This window comes from Argiope bruennichi, chromosome 7, assembly GCF_947563725.1.
Source record: "Argiope bruennichi chromosome 7, qqArgBrue1.1, whole genome shotgun sequence".
Classification (NCBI taxonomy): domain Eukaryota; kingdom Metazoa; phylum Arthropoda; class Arachnida; order Araneae; family Araneidae; genus Argiope; species Argiope bruennichi.
The window spans coordinates 16,533,571-16,553,556 of record NC_079157.1 but is presented as its reverse complement, the minus strand read 5'-3'; the positions used below and the strand labels follow the sequence as shown (position 1 = coordinate 16,553,556).

Sequence of the window (19,986 nt, the reverse complement as noted above, 5' to 3'; positions counted from 1 at the left end):
TGTTAAAATATGTAAAAAAAATGTATTATTGGGATATTCTAGAAGTTGTTGTACTTCAAAAGGCGCTTCGACTATGCAAACTTTACTTTTCGACAAAACTCCGCATGAGCTCACAAGGCCAAAAAGACACAAGAGTGGTGCAAGGCACATTTTCCGAACATGCTATCATCTGGAGATTGGACACGATATTCGCCGAATGTCAATCCCATGGATTACAGTGCATGGTCCAATTTGGAGTCTAGAGCTTGCACTAAAGCACACAAAAATTTGGACTCTTTAAAACAATCGCTTTGGCGAGAATGAGATAGATTAAAGGTAGAATACCTGTAGCCCATTGCAGAAAATCTCAATAAGCGTTTGCACATCTGCGCGGCCACTTTGAAATAAATTAAATTTATTCATTATTGAAAGCCTATTATCATTATTATTTATTATATTTTGTTAATTTATTTATTTTTAATACAGTTATGTTAAAAACTGTTTGTCCGAGTTTTTTTGTCGCACCCTGTAATTTTAATAGTATTTTACCTACATAATTAATTAATAAATATTCTTACAGTATTTTCCTCTCTTTTAGGTACAATTTATCAAAAGTTGGTAAACCAGGCAATGCTATAACGGCTTAGCGGTGGATTAAATATAAGTTACGACTAAACCATGTTCATCCGAGATCCAGCCACTGCCAGAATTGGCGAAGAAATTCTGCCTTTTGAGTGTGGCAATGTACCGGAATATTTCCGCAAAAAAGCTGAAGCGGAATTGCATGACTCTCCTGACAAAAGAGCTCAAGGACTTCGTCAACTAAAAGAGCTGATAAAGAGTAAGTTTTAATCATTCTTATATTATAAATTTAATATTCAAAGGAAAAAAATTAGTTGCAAAGAGTTGTTAACAAGAATTTTTGTTAATGTTTGCTTCGCTTACAGAATTGTTTAACAAGTTATTATATTGTTATTATTTGCTGCATGTGTTTTTAAAAAATGCAAACAAATGTTATTTGAGTTTATTTTTGTTCCAATATATTTTTTCTGTAATTTCAAAGGATTTTTATACTATATCTTTAGGATATCGTGAGACATTCAAAATATTGAATAACAATTTTCAGATATATTTAATACTTGCTAATATTAAGACATAGCACCATTTTTTTAAAAATTTATTCTGAGTATTGGAAAAGTATTTGTAAATTCCAAAATTGAATTCTCCGATAAAATATCCATCACAATTTAATCAAATGAAGAATTCTTCCTTTATTTTATTGCCAAATTTACAAAGAACAAAAAGAAAAAAAATGAAATCGAGATTTTGATGAATTTCCAAGATTCTGATGTCTCTGAGTTCTAGAAACATATTTTTGGATTTATATCTATCTGTCCATCTGTCTGTAAATACGTTGACACAAAATTGCCTTGATCTAAATGGATTAAATTTAGCATGTGTCATTTTACTCCATAGGTAGGTTTCCATCAAATTTTGTACGAAATAAATTCATAGGAAGCTGGACTACCTGACTGCCTAAGTACAGGTGAACTCAATAACTACAAACAGAAAGGATCTAGATGCCTAAAATCTTGTATACTGAATTAGCATATAAAATGCAACTTTATTTCAAATTCTCACTCAAATCCCCTCTGAAAACCTATCAATTGAGTATCTCTGTAATTTTACATGCATATAAATGTGGTAGCTCAAAAACACATCAACTTGAATAAATAAAATTTGGTATATAACATTTAATATGTAGAATTTTTTTAGATTATGAATCAAATATGGCCAAATTTATTATTATCTCTTAGTCTTTACTTTTGCATTATACTAATACGATAATTAAAAAGTGCAATCACTGGGATAGATGAAATTTAGTACAGTTTTAGCATTTGATGCGCATATTTTTTATGAGATTTTGAATCTAATCTGTGTGCGGGTTGTCTCTCTCTTTGCCAATGTACTCCAGGCTTATAAAAATGATAATTAAATAGTGCCTCAATTTTTGTATATGATTAATTGTTTAACATTTGGCTACAATTAATTGGTAAAAAAAGATTTTAAAATGCATTTTCAATTTCATTTTCCCCCTGCTGCGTAGCACGAAATGCCGGAACTCTCTGGAAGTCCCCAATTTTCTGCTCGAGGAAATGAAAATAATACTTTTATTTAGAAGTATATGATAATTCTTAAGTCAAAACATTCCCTCTAATTCGCCGTTGTGCTTATTTCATGCCTCAAATTTATCTCGAAGTGTCCTTTTCTTCTGCGGTGGTGGTGGAATATGAATTTTTTTCCTAAATAAATACGTATGATCTAAATACATAGTAGAGTCTTCTGCACAACGTTTCTTATACACAAATGCACAACGTTTCTTATACTACACGCATGTCAGTATGGGGGCTAGAATCAGACATCTGCTACGAAGACCAATAGACAATAAAGTGATTTGAGCAGTTGTTCTGGATAGTCAACCATCTAACTCTCCGACCCGCCCGAAGGCACACGGATTTAAACCATAAAACTGAATGCCCGGACCGCCGCAACAGCAACATTGGCGGGAACTGTGGTTGAGTCCTAAGGGCCGCCACCGGCCACAGTACAACCCTCCCCGAAGGAAGTACGTCCCGTCATAGATGGGAGGAGCCTGATCCCCCACCTATTAGTGTACCCTCCAGGGTGGCGAGATCCAACCACCATGCCGGAAGCATCTCATCCTCAATTCGAGGTGCCCCCCCCGGGGGGAAAGTTGTTCTGGATAACTTTCTGGTGCATTGTGAATTCATTTAGGCCATTAATGTATCGACGTTAACACGTCGATCACTCTTAACTAGATAATGCAAGCAACACTTACTTCTATCATTAGTGGCTTGTTTTGACCCATATTCCGTACATCTTTTTGATTCTTCCAGTTATTGTACCCATTTACCACGCACTACGTGAAACGAAAATTCTTTAAAAAAATTATTAAATTTTAGGAATGCTGCAACCCTGTTGTTCTATTTTCGATTACCATATTCTTTTCAATGTCTGTTAAATCGCTTGTGTTGCCCATTACGGCATCTATAGAAATACGAACGTGTACTCTGAAATCACCTTTATGTGACTTCCGACAAACAGGTTTCTCAGTTTTTATCTATGATTGGCCATAACTGTGTTTTCGTCAACCTGATCAACCAGCATGGTGGTCATAATATTGTGATTCGACTGTGCAATACGTGTGCAAAATGTCTTGCTCTTGACCCATTGAGCTTTAAGCACTTTCTATTTAATTATGAACATTTTGCATATTGACTGTCGACAGAATTGGAAACTGTGCAATTCCAATACTTTCAATGCATTAAAATTTTATAATATACTTTTATTGTTTCGAATGACATTTTTGTTTGTTTGTTTATTATAGAGGACAAGCATACCAAGCACTTAGAGTTTGAAGATGATTTTCTGCTACAATATCTCATAAGCAAGAAATACAATATCGCGAAGGCTTTTTCGTTTCTAAAAGCACTAGTCCATTTGAAGAAAAAGCATCCTGAGATATTTAGTGGGTTCTCTTACGAAGAAATCTCGTGTTCAATGTCCGAAAATGTTTTAACCGTTTTACCCTGGAGATGTCAGGATGGATGCGCAATTCTCGCAGCTCACTTAGGTATGTAGTATTTATTTATTTATTCAGAAAAGGCACACTTCATCTATTGATATTCCTTTCAGGATCCAGATACTAGCACTTTTCGACGATTTTATTTCGCTAAAGCATGACAAGCAGAAAGATGAGTGATTCTTATGCCTTTTTTTCCCACCAATAATCTGAGTTCACCCTATAGCTAAATGTAAACATACCCTCCTTTCATCTTTCCTCTCACCCCTTTTTTGACGAAATAAGCGTTTAAGGTGTACGTACACACTAGAAGATTTTTTTTTTAATTTTAACTTTAAAAATCCAGTTTTTTCACAGTAGGTCATTAATATATATTTAAACTAATTTCAGTGAGAAAAACCCATATTGCACTAATTATTAATTAATTAAATAATATTTAATGAGCTAATTAGCATGTTTTTTGAAATACGATATCTTAAATTCTAATTTGTACAGACACACAATTCTAGTTGGAAATGATACCTAATATGAGTCTTCATGCTGTCTGCCTCCATCAAGTTTTAAAAATACATAGTTTTTTTTAACAATTTTTTCATCAACGATGAAGAGAAAAAACCAGATTTTTTTTCTGTAATTTTAACTTTTAAATAGCTATTAAAAATTTATTTCTATAAATATTACTTTGATTGAGGCACAAAACATCCGCTATTTCATACAGATTATTCTGATATATAAATAATTGTATTTGGTTCATTTCTTGTTGAGTTATGATTGTTTGAATGAAGTAACATAGTGGAAAAATATCATTCTCCATAAAATGAGTTTAAAAAACCGTAACTAGAGTTTTTAATGAAAGCACCTCAAGAAAAATAATTATAACTCTAGAAATATTTCGAATATTGACAACATCTTGCTACAGTTTGAAAGCTCAAGGGCCAGAGAACATTATTAAGTAATAAAAAAATATTCGATATTTTGAACGATTTTTGAAGTTTCAAGTGTGTACATACACCTTAATAAAGCGTGAGCAGAAGCACTGATGGTTTCCGAATCCAAGGATGAACAGCACAAGATGCAGAAAAAAAATCAGCATCAAGCAAAAGCACAAAAACAGTAATCAATAATTTTTAAAAATATTTAAAAACTTATTAGAAAATTAAAAATAGTATACAGCCATCACAAAACCATTAAATACAAAATAATATAAGAGAATATAAAAAGATCTAATCATTAGGCAAGAAAAATTATTGCCATTTATTAATTAAATTGGCAAGTTGACTTTCTGCAGAAAGCTGTCAGCAATTGCATGCTTTGTGAATGATGTCGTACATGTATTTATGATTGTTCAACTTTTAAAAGGAGTTAAATGAATGTTTATAATTATCGTATTTTGTATAGAATTTTAGATACACAATGTAGCATAAGACGGCTATAAATATAATAATGATGTCTGATATAATCAAATGTATTAATCTATTAAATATCAACAAATGGGTATTGAATCTCAACGAATAAAGTAGCTTGGATACAGGCGATGTGCCCAATAAATGGTCAACACACATTTTCATTGAATATGAGTATCGATACTCATATTTTCGTATCGATATATGAAATCGCATCCGAAAACTTAGATTACTATACTCTGTTTCACCCTAACTTGGCAGTATTGTAAAAGGTAGAAAATGTGACGCTCCGCGTTGGGAAAGAGTTCCCCATCAATTCCGACTTTAAAATAGTTAAAATCCGCAGAAATTTATCAAATAATATCATAAATTGCAGAAATCCTTTTTTTATCAATATGTATTTAAAATTATTCTCAAGTTATCTGTTAAGTATTTTGTAAATAAAGCGAACGAATAAAACTAACAGATTGACATAATGAATTCCACTTTGGCTAGAACCGGTCTTCAAGGTCAAATATTTGGCGCGATTTTCTTTTACGTCTCCGCCAAACATTCAGGTCTTGTAAAATATGATGATTTTACATTATCCTGTATTTGACGAAAAATCCATGCATATTTTCGCAGAAATGAGAACCCAACACTAGATAAAGTTTAAAAAGATGTGAACGATGATACAGATATCTTTTCGAAAAACATTAGCCGAACTATGCTTTACAGAATATTGAAAGATTTAGGGTTTTCTTTTCAGAAACGATGAAACGAAATGAAATAACATTAATGATTTATTAAAATAATGTATCAATAATATTGGAAAAATAATGAAAATAAGGAAACAATTAATTCTCTGATAAAGTGATAATATAATAAAGTAAATAAATATTTACTATTTGGCGAAAAATTTGCGAGATAAAGTTTCGCCAGTGATTTGCATTTCTAGTAACTTTGTACTTTAAAGTAACCCAGTTCCCCTGATAACGACTGCGATTCGGCATGCCTAGAATATACACTACTGCCAAGTTAGGGGGAAACAGAGAATAATGAAAAAAAAAATATTTATTAGGAATGAAAGTAAAATTTGCTTATAACGACTTAATTCAATAACTATAATAACTATTAAAAAATTTAAAAAAATTATTATTAAAATAAATTTTTTCTGATAATATAAAAATAAAACTGCTTAAAAATAAAAGTTACAGTCATGATGACGTGATGTTTTGGTTTGAATTACAGCAAGAACGTCATGAAAAATGTTATCTTAACACAAAAATCATATCTTAACATTATTTTAACTTAAAATATTTTACATACTTTCACATTAAATATTACATTTTCACTTATCAAGTACCATCAGCATCAATTAAAACCATGTAACAGAGACTTTTACTTTATAAATTAAGAAAAGATAGGGATTTGAAAATGTAATAGTACAGTAAAGCATATATAATAAATACATAGATACATAGATAGAAAACATTCGATTTCATTAGCCCTCCAAAACTTTCAGAGACACAGTTTTTTTTCCACTTCAAAACAGCATTAACAGTTGTTTTGTGCTGCCATCTCTAGTTTTCAAAAGATAAAAAAAAACTCATTTTAAAGAGAAATCATTAACCGTCTACTGTCTTTGAAAGAAAAAGTTTTTATAAGAATACTTGATTAAAAGCGAAAGTAATCGTTCTTCTGAAAGGTAAAATGTTATTTACTATACAATAATGCAATTGAGTACAGTAGTTGCTTTTTTGTGAGACCATTTCTTTTAAACGTTTTTCTTTAATTTAATTTAATTCATATTTGTAACGATGAGATTTTGAAATAGATTTTTTTCATTCACTTCCTGCTGTCCTTAAGTTTGAAATTTCATATAATTGATTTTTTTGTTGTCTTTGACAAAGTATCATTTAAAAATTTTCAGAGTACATAATTATTATTTAATTATTAATTAAAATAAATTTTATTTCATACCGATCGTTGACCTAGCAGCGAATCCGAAAAATTTATGATCACAACTATCAACAATTAAAAATGATTGATATAAAAAATCGTCTGCCAATAAAAGTGTTTATAAATCTGTTTTTAATCAATATTTATTTACTTGCATTTGTTTTCTTTGTCAGACAATTGGGATCCTGAAAAACTGCGCATCGATGATCTCAAACGATCAATTGCAATATATCTGTTGCAGTCCCTTCAAGAGCCAATGACTCAAATAAATGGTTTCAAGGTCATTATTGATGCAAAGAGCAACCCCATGAAGCACCTCAGATATATCACTCCATCCAACCTCTATTTGCTGTATCACGGCACTCAGGTAGATTAATATTCTATTTTATTTGAAATCTACTCATGATATTTTCTGGAAAATTTGCAGTACGGATTTTTTTTTTCTTAAAATCGTTAAGTTTCAAGATTGCACTTGACAGTGATGCACGTATTTAAATATTCCAAAATCATAAGAATGCTACTTAACAAAACTCGTCAAACTCAAGGCGATCGACAATTTTCACAAAAATTTCTATTCCTTTTAATTTTTCACAGACAACAATGACAAAAAATGTCAAATAAGGTGTCTTCAAAAAATGTCTTCACAATGTCTTCAAAAAATGCCAAATAAGGCAAAAATTTCAGCAAAAAGAAAGATACCGGACAGAAGTCTGTGAAGTCAATAATTGCCAGATGGCTTTATTTATAATGAACAATAATAGGAAAGATGTAACCCGGCAAATAGCATCGCAACAAAATTAAGGAAATCACAAGATGTATCTGTTTTCTTCACAAGATAGATTTTATAGAGAATAAGTGTGAACCATGAAGGGTCCATAAGAATTCTTTTGATTATGTTCAAAACCAAAAGAAGTGGTATTGTGCGCTGAGAAACACTTATATTGGACATTAATGAGTGAAAAATTATGTTTTGACATTCCAGATTAATTTCCCATCAGACTAGTCCATGCGTTACGGATTCATGGAATGAATGGATTGTTTGGATATTTCTGGCTCAATAGCCATGATTTTGACTATGACGCGACAAACGACAAGTAAAATCTTTCAATGCAAAACAGTAAAAAAAGGCCATGAAAAAGGTTACTTAAAATGAAAACAATATTGAAATGAGTGGATAAAATTTTATGGTCTTGCAAAAAACATGAACATGAGATGCCTTATAAAATACAAAGGATAATGGAAAGTTAGACTTTAGAAAAAGGTAACTGCAAATGCTGAGCATTCTGATAGTCCCGGACAGACATTTGACTACCACATTGCAAACTCTCTACATTCTGATAATACGGGTTGGACAGAAATTTGACAGCCATACTGCAAACGTTGAGTGTTCTGACAATGCGCATTGGACTGATAATTGACAATCACCCTGCAAACGCTGGGTAATCTGATAGTAGGTTCAATACATTTGACAGTCACTTTGCAAACACAATAGTTTTGTTCACTCAACAGTCAGTAATTCTGATATATCAGAAGCACAAACGAGTTGAAACTATATATTTGAATGAAAAGATTCCTTTATAACTCAGTGAGATTAATCAGAATGAATTCAAAACTTCTGTTTTGTGAAAAAAAAATAGTATTCAAACTTTTTAGCAACATGTAGAGTTCCTATTTAGTTCAATACTGCTACCATCAAAGATATTTATGATGTCTTTGATGATATTTTGGATGATATTTATTCGGTCTTGATAGATATAGAACATTACGGTGTTTCTAATACTGTAATCACTTTGCATATTTATCCTTTGCCTTCTTCCAATTCTAAAATTTTAATTATAAGATAAACACTGATTGTAAATTTTGAAAAAAAAAATTAAACTTGATTCATCTGACAAATTTTCGAAGCAGATATTCTCTTCAACATAACAGCATCGGATTCCAGTGTGCATCGGATATGTTGCCAAATCACTAAATAATTCTTTCAGACTCTTAAATGAAAATCTTTCAGACGTGTCGAATGCATTCAGATCGGACAGCATGTATCGTATGTCGGATATCATTTCTATTCAAAAGTTTTAAAATTTTACATGCCGTCGTCCTGGCATAGGGGTAGCGCGTCTTCCCCGTGGTCTGGGCGTCCTATGTGCGAGTCCCGGTACGGGCATGGTTGTTTTTCCTCCGTTCTATCTGTGAGATGTGTGGATGTGCCCCCCTGTAAGAAGGGGTTGTGCAAGCGAATGAGATGTGTGAGTAGCTAAGACGTACTCTTGGCCCTAGTTGGCGCTACTAAAAACAAGAGATGCACATTTGGCTTAAAATCGTTGTCTTTGTCAGCGAGCTTGTGCATGGTAAGTGCCATTAGAAACAGCGACAACAAAATTTTACATGAATTTGATATTTCTAACTAACCATTACCACAATTCCTTTTGTTAACATGTTTTACTTACTTTTCTCTGACGGCCTATGAAATAGCTTTAGAATTTTAGTTTCTATATCACCGCATGTTTTGTGCACTACAGCTATGTTTAATACTTGTGCCATTATAAACAACAACAACAAAATTTTACATTTTTTACATCAATTTGATATGAATTTGATATTTCTAACTAACCATTACCACAATTCCTTTTGTTAACATGTTTTACTTACTTTTCTCTGACGGCCTATGAAATAGCTTTAGAATTTTAGTTTTCTATATCACCGCATGTTTTGTGCACTATAGCTATGTTTAATACTTGTGCCATTATAAACAACAACAACAAAATTTTACATTTTTTACATCAATTTGATATGAATTTGATATTTCTAACTAACCATTACCACAATTCCTTTTGTTAACATGTTTTACTTACTTTTCTCTGACGGCCTATGAAATAGCTTTAGAATTTTAGTTTTCTATATCACCGCATGTTTTGTGCACTATAGCTATGTTTAATACTTGCGCCATTAAAACTCTTAACAACAATCATTTTTCCAAAATTCTTTATATGATATCTTATTGGAAGATGAACTAAATGTATGAATAATTAAATAATTTCACATACTTAACAAAAGCACTTTTTCAAAACTGTTTCAGGAATGTGTTCCTGCAAGATATAAAGATATCCATCTCGTGAATGAATCACTAACGCTAAAAGCTGCGTGGTTTCTAGTGAAACCTTTCCTATCAGATAAGATAAAGAAAAGAGTAAGTTGACTTTTACTATTAATTTCTTTTAACATTGAGAATTATCATATAGTTGTCACTTAGAATAATTGGGAACGAATTTTGTACATTTTGTCATTCTCTTCGATTTGAAATTATTTTCTTAGATACAAACTTGGCTTATAAATTATGTCAGTCATGCTCACTTTGCAAAGGAATCGTTAAATAGCGAGTTTGTTTTAAATTCATTTATTGGTCAACCAATATAAATGAGAGTATTTAATTACTCGGAAAGTTTCCGCTTATCTCAGAGTTTTCTTATAGTGTACGGCCGACCACTTCGCTACCACCAGAATGAAGCAGTATATCCCAGAGTTTATAGGGTAATTTTAAATACATATTTAGAGTTCTGATTATAACAGCAAATTGATTTCAAGAGAAAATGCTGAAAATAAGAAATTATTGTTTATTGTAAGAAATTTAGTTTGCCTCCAGTTATAGACTTATCTACCCCAAAGTATAGATTTTCAACTGTTTTCCCTGAATGTCTCATATAAATTAAAATAACTGTTTCATATCTTCAATTTTATGTAATTTATAATAATGTTTTCCTAATTTTATCGGGAAAATTGGGAAATCAAATTTGAATTGCATTTTATAGATTAAATTATAATATTGATTTATAATTTATAATTTTATAGCTTGAATATTCATAAAAGCAAAAACGATTGGATTACGTGAGGCATGAGCAAAAATCATCTAATACATTGAAACACACTTTTGAAAGAAAAAAAAAAGTAAAAACTTGTAGCTCATTTCAGTTTTAGAAGACGCTACTCTTTCTCTCTTGAGGTAGAACGTTCAATCTGTTATTCAATTCATTTTTCTTCTGTCATTTATATTGCTAGAGAATGTGTACTTACGCGACAGATTCTGGCAACATAAATTTTATCTTACAGTCGGAAATTACAAATAACCACTATCACCAAAACAAATTTTGATTTGGTCAAATTTGAACTTACGGCATCCAGTTGACCACAATCACCACCACCAATTCCTGAGACCACAAATGACGGAGTTCATGGCAGCTTCAACACAGTCGATCAAAATGCTGTTGCTGCCAACATAATGCATATGTTAAAAAATCGAATATGGATTATTCGAGATAAGTTATTTTTTCCATCTCTACATCCTCCATTTCTTTTTGGAAAGAATCAAAATGATTATATTCCGATTCCTTTCTCAGAATCAGTATTTTCTTTCTCTTGAGGGCAGTATGCAATATTTTCAATTTTCTTTTCTTTACTTGACATCTTACAGCTTGTTAAAAACCAACTTTCATTTTAGAAAGGTGAAATGTATGTATTTCACATAATAGATGATAACGTTATTAGTTATCTTGATTTAAAATAATGAGTAGTTTTTGGCTTGATGGAATTCTAATGCATTCTTGGATTCAAAATCACTTCTTATTATACCATTAATTATTTCCAATGCATGGAAAATATTAGATTAATTGCCATAAAGTTTGTTTCTAACTATAAACTCAGTTACCAAAGGACGATTAAAATTCTCTGGGGTAAATGAAAATACCATCCTGCTCCTCAGGAGAAACCCAAGAAATTGGAAATTGTAACTTTCTCGTAACTGTTATATCCTGCAGTTCCAATAAATAATTATATATAACTTTTCAAAGTCATACTGCAAATAGCTAATAATAATACTTACAAAGTTTCGTTATCACGGTTATTTTACACGGTTACAATTTAAATAAAAAAAAATTAGGAAATATTACTCGAAAATGTGGGGAAGTTCTGTTTCAAGTAAATAGGAAATATTACTTGTAAGCGCGAGATAAAGAACATCTACTTTAAAATTACATGCTCCGTATCTGACTCAGGCTTCATTAGTACATACTGCAACAACTGTTGCCAGTTACTTTTCCTGATCCTTATGAATTCCTCTATTGATATTATAAATCCTGGTAGTACATATATTTTTCAATTCTCCATTTTTCAACTCGTGACCATCCTTAATACATCTAACGGATTGGTTAGACATTGTTACCTATGCCATTCAATGTTATCGTGGATACATAACGCTGCTACTGTTGCGTTGGTTAGCTACTGATACCAAGGCTAAGTAATACTCATACTGTTACATTTAATAGATATTGTTACCAAGTCCATTTAATATTCCAGTGATTATATATATTTCTGTTACTATTGCGATAGTTAGATACTGTTAATAAGCTTATTTAATATTACCTTGACTATATATTTCTTTTACTTCTGCGTTGGTTAGTTACTGCTACCAAGGTCATTTAATGTTATTGTAACTATTTGAACTCCACATACAAATTTAGAGGAGAGGTAGAAAACATCAACAGAAATCAGAATCATTTAGAAAAGCAGACTCCCCAAAACCACCCTCAACTGATAAGCAGACATAAATACAAAGCATGGACACAATACAGAGAGCAGTATTAAGTTCTTTATTACATAAAAAAATTGTATAATAATTAGAAGCATCAGAGGTGGCGATCGAAATTCCACCTATTGGTATTCATGAGAGGTTGATACCTACGCCGTACACATTGGCGAACATTTTCAAAAAGTGAATATGAGCAAATTCGGCGCTAAGAAACTGTTCAGGACCATTTCACTCATTCGCCAGCTACAATGAGTGCTGATTCTCGAGAGTTTGATTACAGCGCCACTTATTTATTTAGGTTCCTGATTTCCTCTGTGATTCTGATTCTCATTGATGTTTAGCGATATGTGATGCGCTAGGATAGAACCTGGATCCTTGTGGTTCGCAGTCCAGTAACATAACCATTATACCAAAACAATTGTTCGGGATGCAGAGATGTTAACTGGCTTAAATGCTATTCACCACAGACTCTTCCCTCCAGGGAGTCGTAGGTGAGACGAACGATATGGCTGTTGAGTGGGGATGTATTTTTAGCTGTTGTCTTAATGGGCCTGTACCCAGTTGAGTAGAGCCAAGCGTTATGACGAACGTTTATGGTCGCTGATGTGCCAAGTGCGTTTGACGGCTTTGGGTTGCTGCGTCACGTGAGTCTGAAGACTTTTGGTTTGCTGCGGGTAGCTGGAGCCACAACAGCTGTACGAAGGTTGAAAGTTCATCGTCCTAGGTCACCAATTTAGCGATATGTGATGTGTTAGGATAGAACCTGGGTCCTTGTGGTTCGCAGTCCAGTAACATAACTATTATACCAAAACAATTGTTCGGTTGCAGAGTTTTTAATTGGTTTATATGCTATTCACCACAGATGCTTTCAATCTTTCTTCCAAATTTGTCAATGGAGTTCAGAAACACCCTTTATAATGTTGTCATTATTAACATGACTTGTTACCGCTATCTTGCCTATATACCATTGCGTTTCTGCAGTAAGAAAGGTTTAATGACAGAAACAAAACCTTGTTTGAATGCAATTGTTATAATAAATAAGAATGTTTCACATACCAGAAAAATAAAAAGCAGGGTTATTTTTTTTTACTAATTTTCTTTTTCTGTTTGCAGGTTCATTTCCACAGTTCGAATGAAGATCTCCTCAAGTTCTTCCCCAAATCAATTCTACCAACAGAATTTGGTGGAGAGTTGCAAAATTACGATATGTATGACTGGCTTAGAAAAGCCACAGAACCTGCAAAATTAGAGGTGCTCGGTGGCCGACCCCGTCAGTCTTAACATTTATTATTTCGTATGATATTCGCTCATTGGATGCAAAGTCATTATAAGGATGAACTTCATAAACTGTTAGTGAAAGTGGAAACTGAGAAATGTGTGTTAAAAAATGATGTTAATTGACATTTTATCAGATAATCATTAGTTGATTATCATATTCCTGATCGTAAAATACTTAAAATACACATTATGACATTCATAATTCACTGCTATCAATAATTAAGGGAAATTTCAGAAGGAATAATAAGGGACTAGAAAAGAAACTTTTTGCCCTTTTTTTGTTAGTGAGTAAGAACATTAGGGTTAAAACCTGATGTTTACTTTCCTTATATTCTTACATTATAAAAAAAAATCAAGTATTTTCTCTTCCTATTGTTTCATATTTATTTTGAAATATTCTTAATTTTTATGAGCAGTGTTCAACACTTTTAAACTCAATAAATTCCCATTGTTTTCACTGTTGTAGTGGAAACTGAATAAGTCATAAAAAAAGATTGAATTCAGTATTAATTGAGTCGTATATTCAAATATATTTCATCATTAGGTACTTAATAAGTATATATATTATTGTATTTAACTTCCATTAAAATAATGCGAAGAAATGTATTTTAGAGTGAATATATATTACTATAATATATATATATTATCATTATATATATTATAATATATATTATCATATTATAAATCATTTCTGCTAATCTGCTTAAGACTTGCTTGATTTTATTAAACAAGTAATAAAAACAATTTGTGGAATTAAATTGTTAAATGATTATGTAATAAATTAAAGAGATCAATTGGAAAATTCCACTGGAAAGAGGATGCATTTAACTATTATCAGGAATTGTTTTTCATGTGACAAAACTTATATATGCAACTAATATATGCTATATGCAACTAATAATTTTGTTATAAAAGAAAAACAAACAATTTTTGAGTCATGGATTTGACTCAAAAATTTTATTTGTATTCATCCAAATTATTTTTTATCGTTAGTTTATTTTTATCTAATCCACAATTAAATGTACTTGTTGAAAATCGGAATGCAAATTATAAAGACGAAAACTGGTTTGTGCGTATGAGTGACAGTGCTAAGCACTTTCATACAGTTTCACTTGCTGATTTAACCACAATAAATAGGCATATCAAAAACAACAAGAATTGGATTAGCGTGTTACTGGCTGGCGAAACATACAAATGTGTTTAGAATGTAAGTGATAAGGACAAAACTGGTTTGTGTGCATGAGTGACAGTGCTAAGCACCTTCACACAGTTTCACTTGCTGATTTGACAACAATAAATAGGCATATCAGAAACAACAAGAATTGGAAAAGCATGTTACGAGCTGGCGAAACATACAAATGTGTTTAGAATATAAGTGATAAGGACAAATCTGATTTGTGCGCATGAGCGACAGTGCTAAACACTTTCATACAGTTTCACTTGCTGATTTAACCACAATAGATGGGTATATCGGAAACAACAAGAATTGGATAAGCATGTTACGAGCTGGCGAAACTTACAAATGTGTTTAGAATGTAAGTGATAAGGACAAAACTGGTTTGTGCGCATGAGTGACAGTGCTAAGCATCTTCACACAATCTCATTTGCTGCTTTAAGCACAACAGATGAAAGCAATTTACGTGTTGACGAAATTTATAATAAGCCATTCCCAAGTTTAGCAGGTCGGGTATTGTGCAAATAAACTGCATGCATCAAAAAAATAATCTGATGCCATTATACCTATTCAGACGTCATGGAAAAATGAAGATGCTTATTTATTCAAAAATGAAAATGATATCTTTATAAATTTGTATTCGTAACAATTTAAATTAAGAGGAAAAGTTATAATCCATGTATTATTTACATCTAGTAAATTTAATTGCCTTTCCTTTGAATACATATACAGTGTAAGGATATGAATATATATTTGCCTATTTATATTACTGTAATTTCAAAATATCAAATGCCAGGTGACAATATTACATTATTCAGAAATACTGAGTAGCATTCGAGCATTGATTGGAAATTGAAAAATTTGCATACATATATTTTATTATTATTATTGTCTACATTAATATAAATTTCGTAGAATGTAAAAAGTTATTTCCTGTATCCAGATATATCATACAATATATCTTATGTATATTCGACCATATTTATGTCAAACAGTTATATCATATTTTTTTTTTGTATTTACATAACTAATAAAATTTTAAGTAAAAAAAAAAGTTGTTTATTTTATTCGTTCCTAAATCGTATAAACATTTCCAAATAACTCAAATACTTCTTTTATTATTTCACCATTCCTTGAAAATATAAAAAATTTCTATCAGAACACTAGAGAATTCCAAACATCATATCAGTTGCGGAATTACATCCATAATTTATCTTTATATCCGTTCTAAAATACATTATTTGTATTTTATGACGGATTTTGATTACAAACACACATTTTTAGATTACAAACACACATTTTTGTGTTCTTTGTTCCATTTCACAATTTTTATCACTGTCTCGTAAACTTTGTACCTGTCTGAAAATACATGTTTTTAAAATTATTTCTTCAGAAACAATTTTAAATTCCATCAATTATCAGATAACTCTTCCTATCAGGATTCATCAAAAACAATTAAAAGAGATTTCGACTTAAATATCAAAATATTGCTGCCTGATAATATTTTAAATCTGATTCTTTTGTCTCTAATTCATGCTTAAAGTTTTATCTTAATTACAAAGCAGTGATAACGATCACATGAAGATTCTTTTCAATATTGCCGCAACGTGAATGGATGAATCCAGTGAACAAAACAATGAAAAATGTAGAATAAAGTAGATGACTCAGTTCGGAATGACAGCGTTGTTGACTGTGTTTAGTGTCTGACTGATAAAAAATGCGAAATTTTCCATTTTTTTCACATTATAAAACACTAAAGCAACTATAAAATACTTTTAAATGAATAGATTACTTATTCTCTAGTTCAGGAACTGCATAACATATTGAGAAATTATTATACTGAATTTAAACAAAAAATGTCCATTGGAATTTAATTTATGACGTTCTTCGTCAAGAAATTCTATCAAAGATTAGAATTTAGCATCCAAAGATGCAAAATAGTAATAGAAAGTATGCAAATGCAAGTATAAAAATCAGTATTAATCAGTATCAGCAAGTAAAAAATAGTAAAAACAGTAAAAATCAATATCAGCAAATATAAAACAGTAAAAACAGTAAAAATCAGTATTAGCAAGTATAAAACAGTAAAAATAGTAAAAATCAGTATCAGCAAGTATAAAACAGTAAAAACAGTAAAAATCAGTATCAGCAAGTATAAAACAGTAAAAATCAGTATCAGCAAGCATAAATTCTCAAAAAATATACTTAGAAACAATATGCTAGCGGTTTTATATATATAAAACTGTTCAAACTTTAAGAATATTGACTAAAAAAATTTCATAATTTTGCAAGAAATCGACATTTTAATGTAGACATAGGGCCGCGGTGGCCTGGTGGTAAAGTCTCGGCCTCGGAACCGGAGGGTTTCAGGTTCGAGACCCGATTTCGCCGAAGAACCGTCGTGTAAGGGGGTCTGTTGCACGTTAAATCCGTCATGACCAAACGTTCTCCCGCGGGTGTGGTGTGGTGTGGAGAGGGGGTGCCAGCTCAGGTGTCCTCCTCGTCGTCTAACCGTGGTTCAAAATTACGGGGACAGTCCCAAAATAGCCCTAGTGTTGCTTCAAATGGGATGTTAATATAACTAAACCAAATCAAACCTTTAATGTAGACACCTGTTTTAAAATATTTTTAAGCGCTCCTTAAAATAAGAAAAAAAATATCTACGGAAACAAAATATTAGTATAATAGAAAGCTTTTTTAAAATTTTTTTGACATGAATCAAAATTGTTTTCTTGCAATAAGCACTAAAGTTATCAATTGAAAAATTAATACTTTGATTGAAATTTTTGATGAAAATTTTGAAACTACTTTTTTTAATGAACATCTACTACTTTAAATACATACATGTGTTATCTATAGATCTCTAGATCCTCTGTAGGCGTTTTGAAGGATTTTGTTCATCACAACATAGCATTAAACATAACAAATATTGCAGTTAGCTGACAGCATTATCATCAAGAAATAACATATGCTATCTATTTTAGAGTGCAGAATTCTTCCACGGTTTTACGGATATGATTACTTAAAATTAGCTCTTAGATAAAAAAACGATTAGAAATATTTTTATTCATTACTAAGAAATAGATATAGAAACATTAACCCCCAGGGATCCCTCGAAAAGAGGATGAGATTCTTCCGGTATGGTGGTTGGATCTCGCCACCCCGGAGGGTACACAAAAAAGTGGGCGATCTGGCTCCTCTTATCGATGATGGGACGTACTTCCTTTGGGAAAGGTTATACCGTGGCCGGTGATGGCCCTTAGGACTCAACCAAAGTTCCCGCCAGTGTTGCTGTTGCGGCGGTCCGGTCATTCAGTTTTCTTTATCCATGTGCCTTCGGGGGGGGGGGGATCGGAGAGTCAGTGATATTACTATATAGAAACATTACACAGTTTTAAATTAACACTAAAGAGTTTAACTCAAAAACCAAATAAAAATCGATATCATTCCATATAAATTTAAATTCTAAATCTAGAAAAGAACAGTAAAAAGAAAAACTCATCTAATATAGAAATCCAAAAATTTACTCTTCTTATTTATTGCGTATCACCACCTTGCTGAATAAAATCAACTTAAAACAATTGTCATCAAATTCTGATATAAATATTAAGTAGATACGTAGTAAATAAGAAGAATGTAAAACGTGAAACAATTTTCCCAGTAAATGTTAGAAAGATATATAATCTAATAAGACTTTTTTAATTTTTCCCCCTTTCTGAAATCAATTCAATAATATAATGATAAGTGGATCACACAATTTCTTTAAGGATCCGTGGTTTAAAATGCAGTTGTTACAAGTGAAACTTAATATATACATAGTGTAAAATGTATCATATACATACATAGTATAAAATGTATATCTCCTGAAAGCGTCTGTATGTATGAAAGAAAAAAAAAAACTCGAGAAATACTTGACTGATATTGGAGATATTTGTACCATTTTGAAGGGCATTTATTGGGGAAGGTTTCAGTATATTGAAGTCATATCAAAATAGAAAAAAAGGAGTTTTATTACTGTGATTTTAATTATTTTCCTATTACTGTTCGCACATGCGCAAAACAGCTATATCTATGCTTTGTACTTATTCGCGCATGCGCGAAAACCTCAAAGTCTGCATGCGCAAATAGCAAGAGCTGTGGTATGCATATACCATACATTTCTTTGTTTACACCTGATTTTAAACATCGATTCAAAACTCATTATGCCCCCCCCCCCAAGAAAAGGAAATCCCACCTTGGACGGAGCACATTAAATGCCAAAACTCTTGGTTTGTTGCTCGATAATGAAAATGCAGAGGAAAGAAACGTTCAGTTAGCGAATATCAGAGAAAGAATGTCCACACTTAGGGAAGGAGAGTCTTCGGTTGAGCGAAGTAACTGTCTCTCTTTAAATCGCACTGTAATTGCGTTACAGGGACAGAACTAATCTCATGGGGAGCGAAGTGATCGACAGCCATAACAATATTATGAAGCAAGATGAGTTTTATTTTCATATCAGATTATACAGAGTTGATAAACAAGTGTGAAACAGGGGAAACAATGACTTATTTGTATATTTTTAAATTTTAAAACAGCTTTTCTATTGTATATTTTTAGTGAATTGTTTTGTCTATGAACATATCATAATATTACCTTTTTAACAGTCTAAATATTTCTGAATGTGTGCTATGAAAAATGTTTTGTGGTTATTTTTGATGATTTCTAAATATCTTTTTATGTCTGTTTGATGTTGCGTGACATGCCTAACTAAGAATTGCCAATTTAATGACAAAGTAATGCATCAAATTTGATATATGTAATTCATCGCATTTTTGAAGAATTATCGCGCTAATATAAGTTTGACAATACAGACCGCCTGAGAGTTCAATCTTTAATAAATTTGATTCAAATCTGTCTACCAAAGTTTTCGTCCCTTGCTCTCCTAGTTCTGTAATTACCTTGTTAACTTTTGATCAGACAGTCGGACAGACAAATTTCCAGTGAATGGATTTTCACTTATAATTTGATTAAAATTTACAAATTTGATGTA

At 31.6% G+C, this 19,986-nt stretch overlaps 1 protein-coding gene across 3 annotated transcripts in view; it reads left to right on the top strand.

Moving 5' to 3' along the window:
* The window catches only part of LOC129975664 (retinaldehyde-binding protein 1-like), a 49,361-nt gene extending 33,364 nt beyond the window's left edge, over positions 1 to 15,997 (top strand). For 2 of the 3 annotated variants that reach the window (XM_056088774.1, XM_056088775.1), the window contains exons 2-6: positions 578 to 820; positions 3,389 to 3,634; positions 7,101 to 7,294; positions 10,004 to 10,114; positions 13,619 to 15,995. In XM_056088774.1, coding sequence (XP_055944749.1) covers positions 658 to 820; positions 3,389 to 3,634; positions 7,101 to 7,294; positions 10,004 to 10,114; positions 13,619 to 13,786 — 882 coding nt within the window. In that variant the 5' untranslated portion in view covers positions 578 to 657 and the 3' untranslated portion in view covers positions 13,787 to 15,995. Of the gene's footprint in view, positions 1 to 577; positions 821 to 3,388; positions 3,635 to 7,100; positions 7,295 to 10,003; positions 10,115 to 13,618 lie in introns of all 3 variants that reach the window. The other variant, XM_056088776.1, reaches the window with a different exon arrangement.
* The last annotated feature ends 3,989 nt before the right edge of the window (positions 15,998 to 19,986 follow it).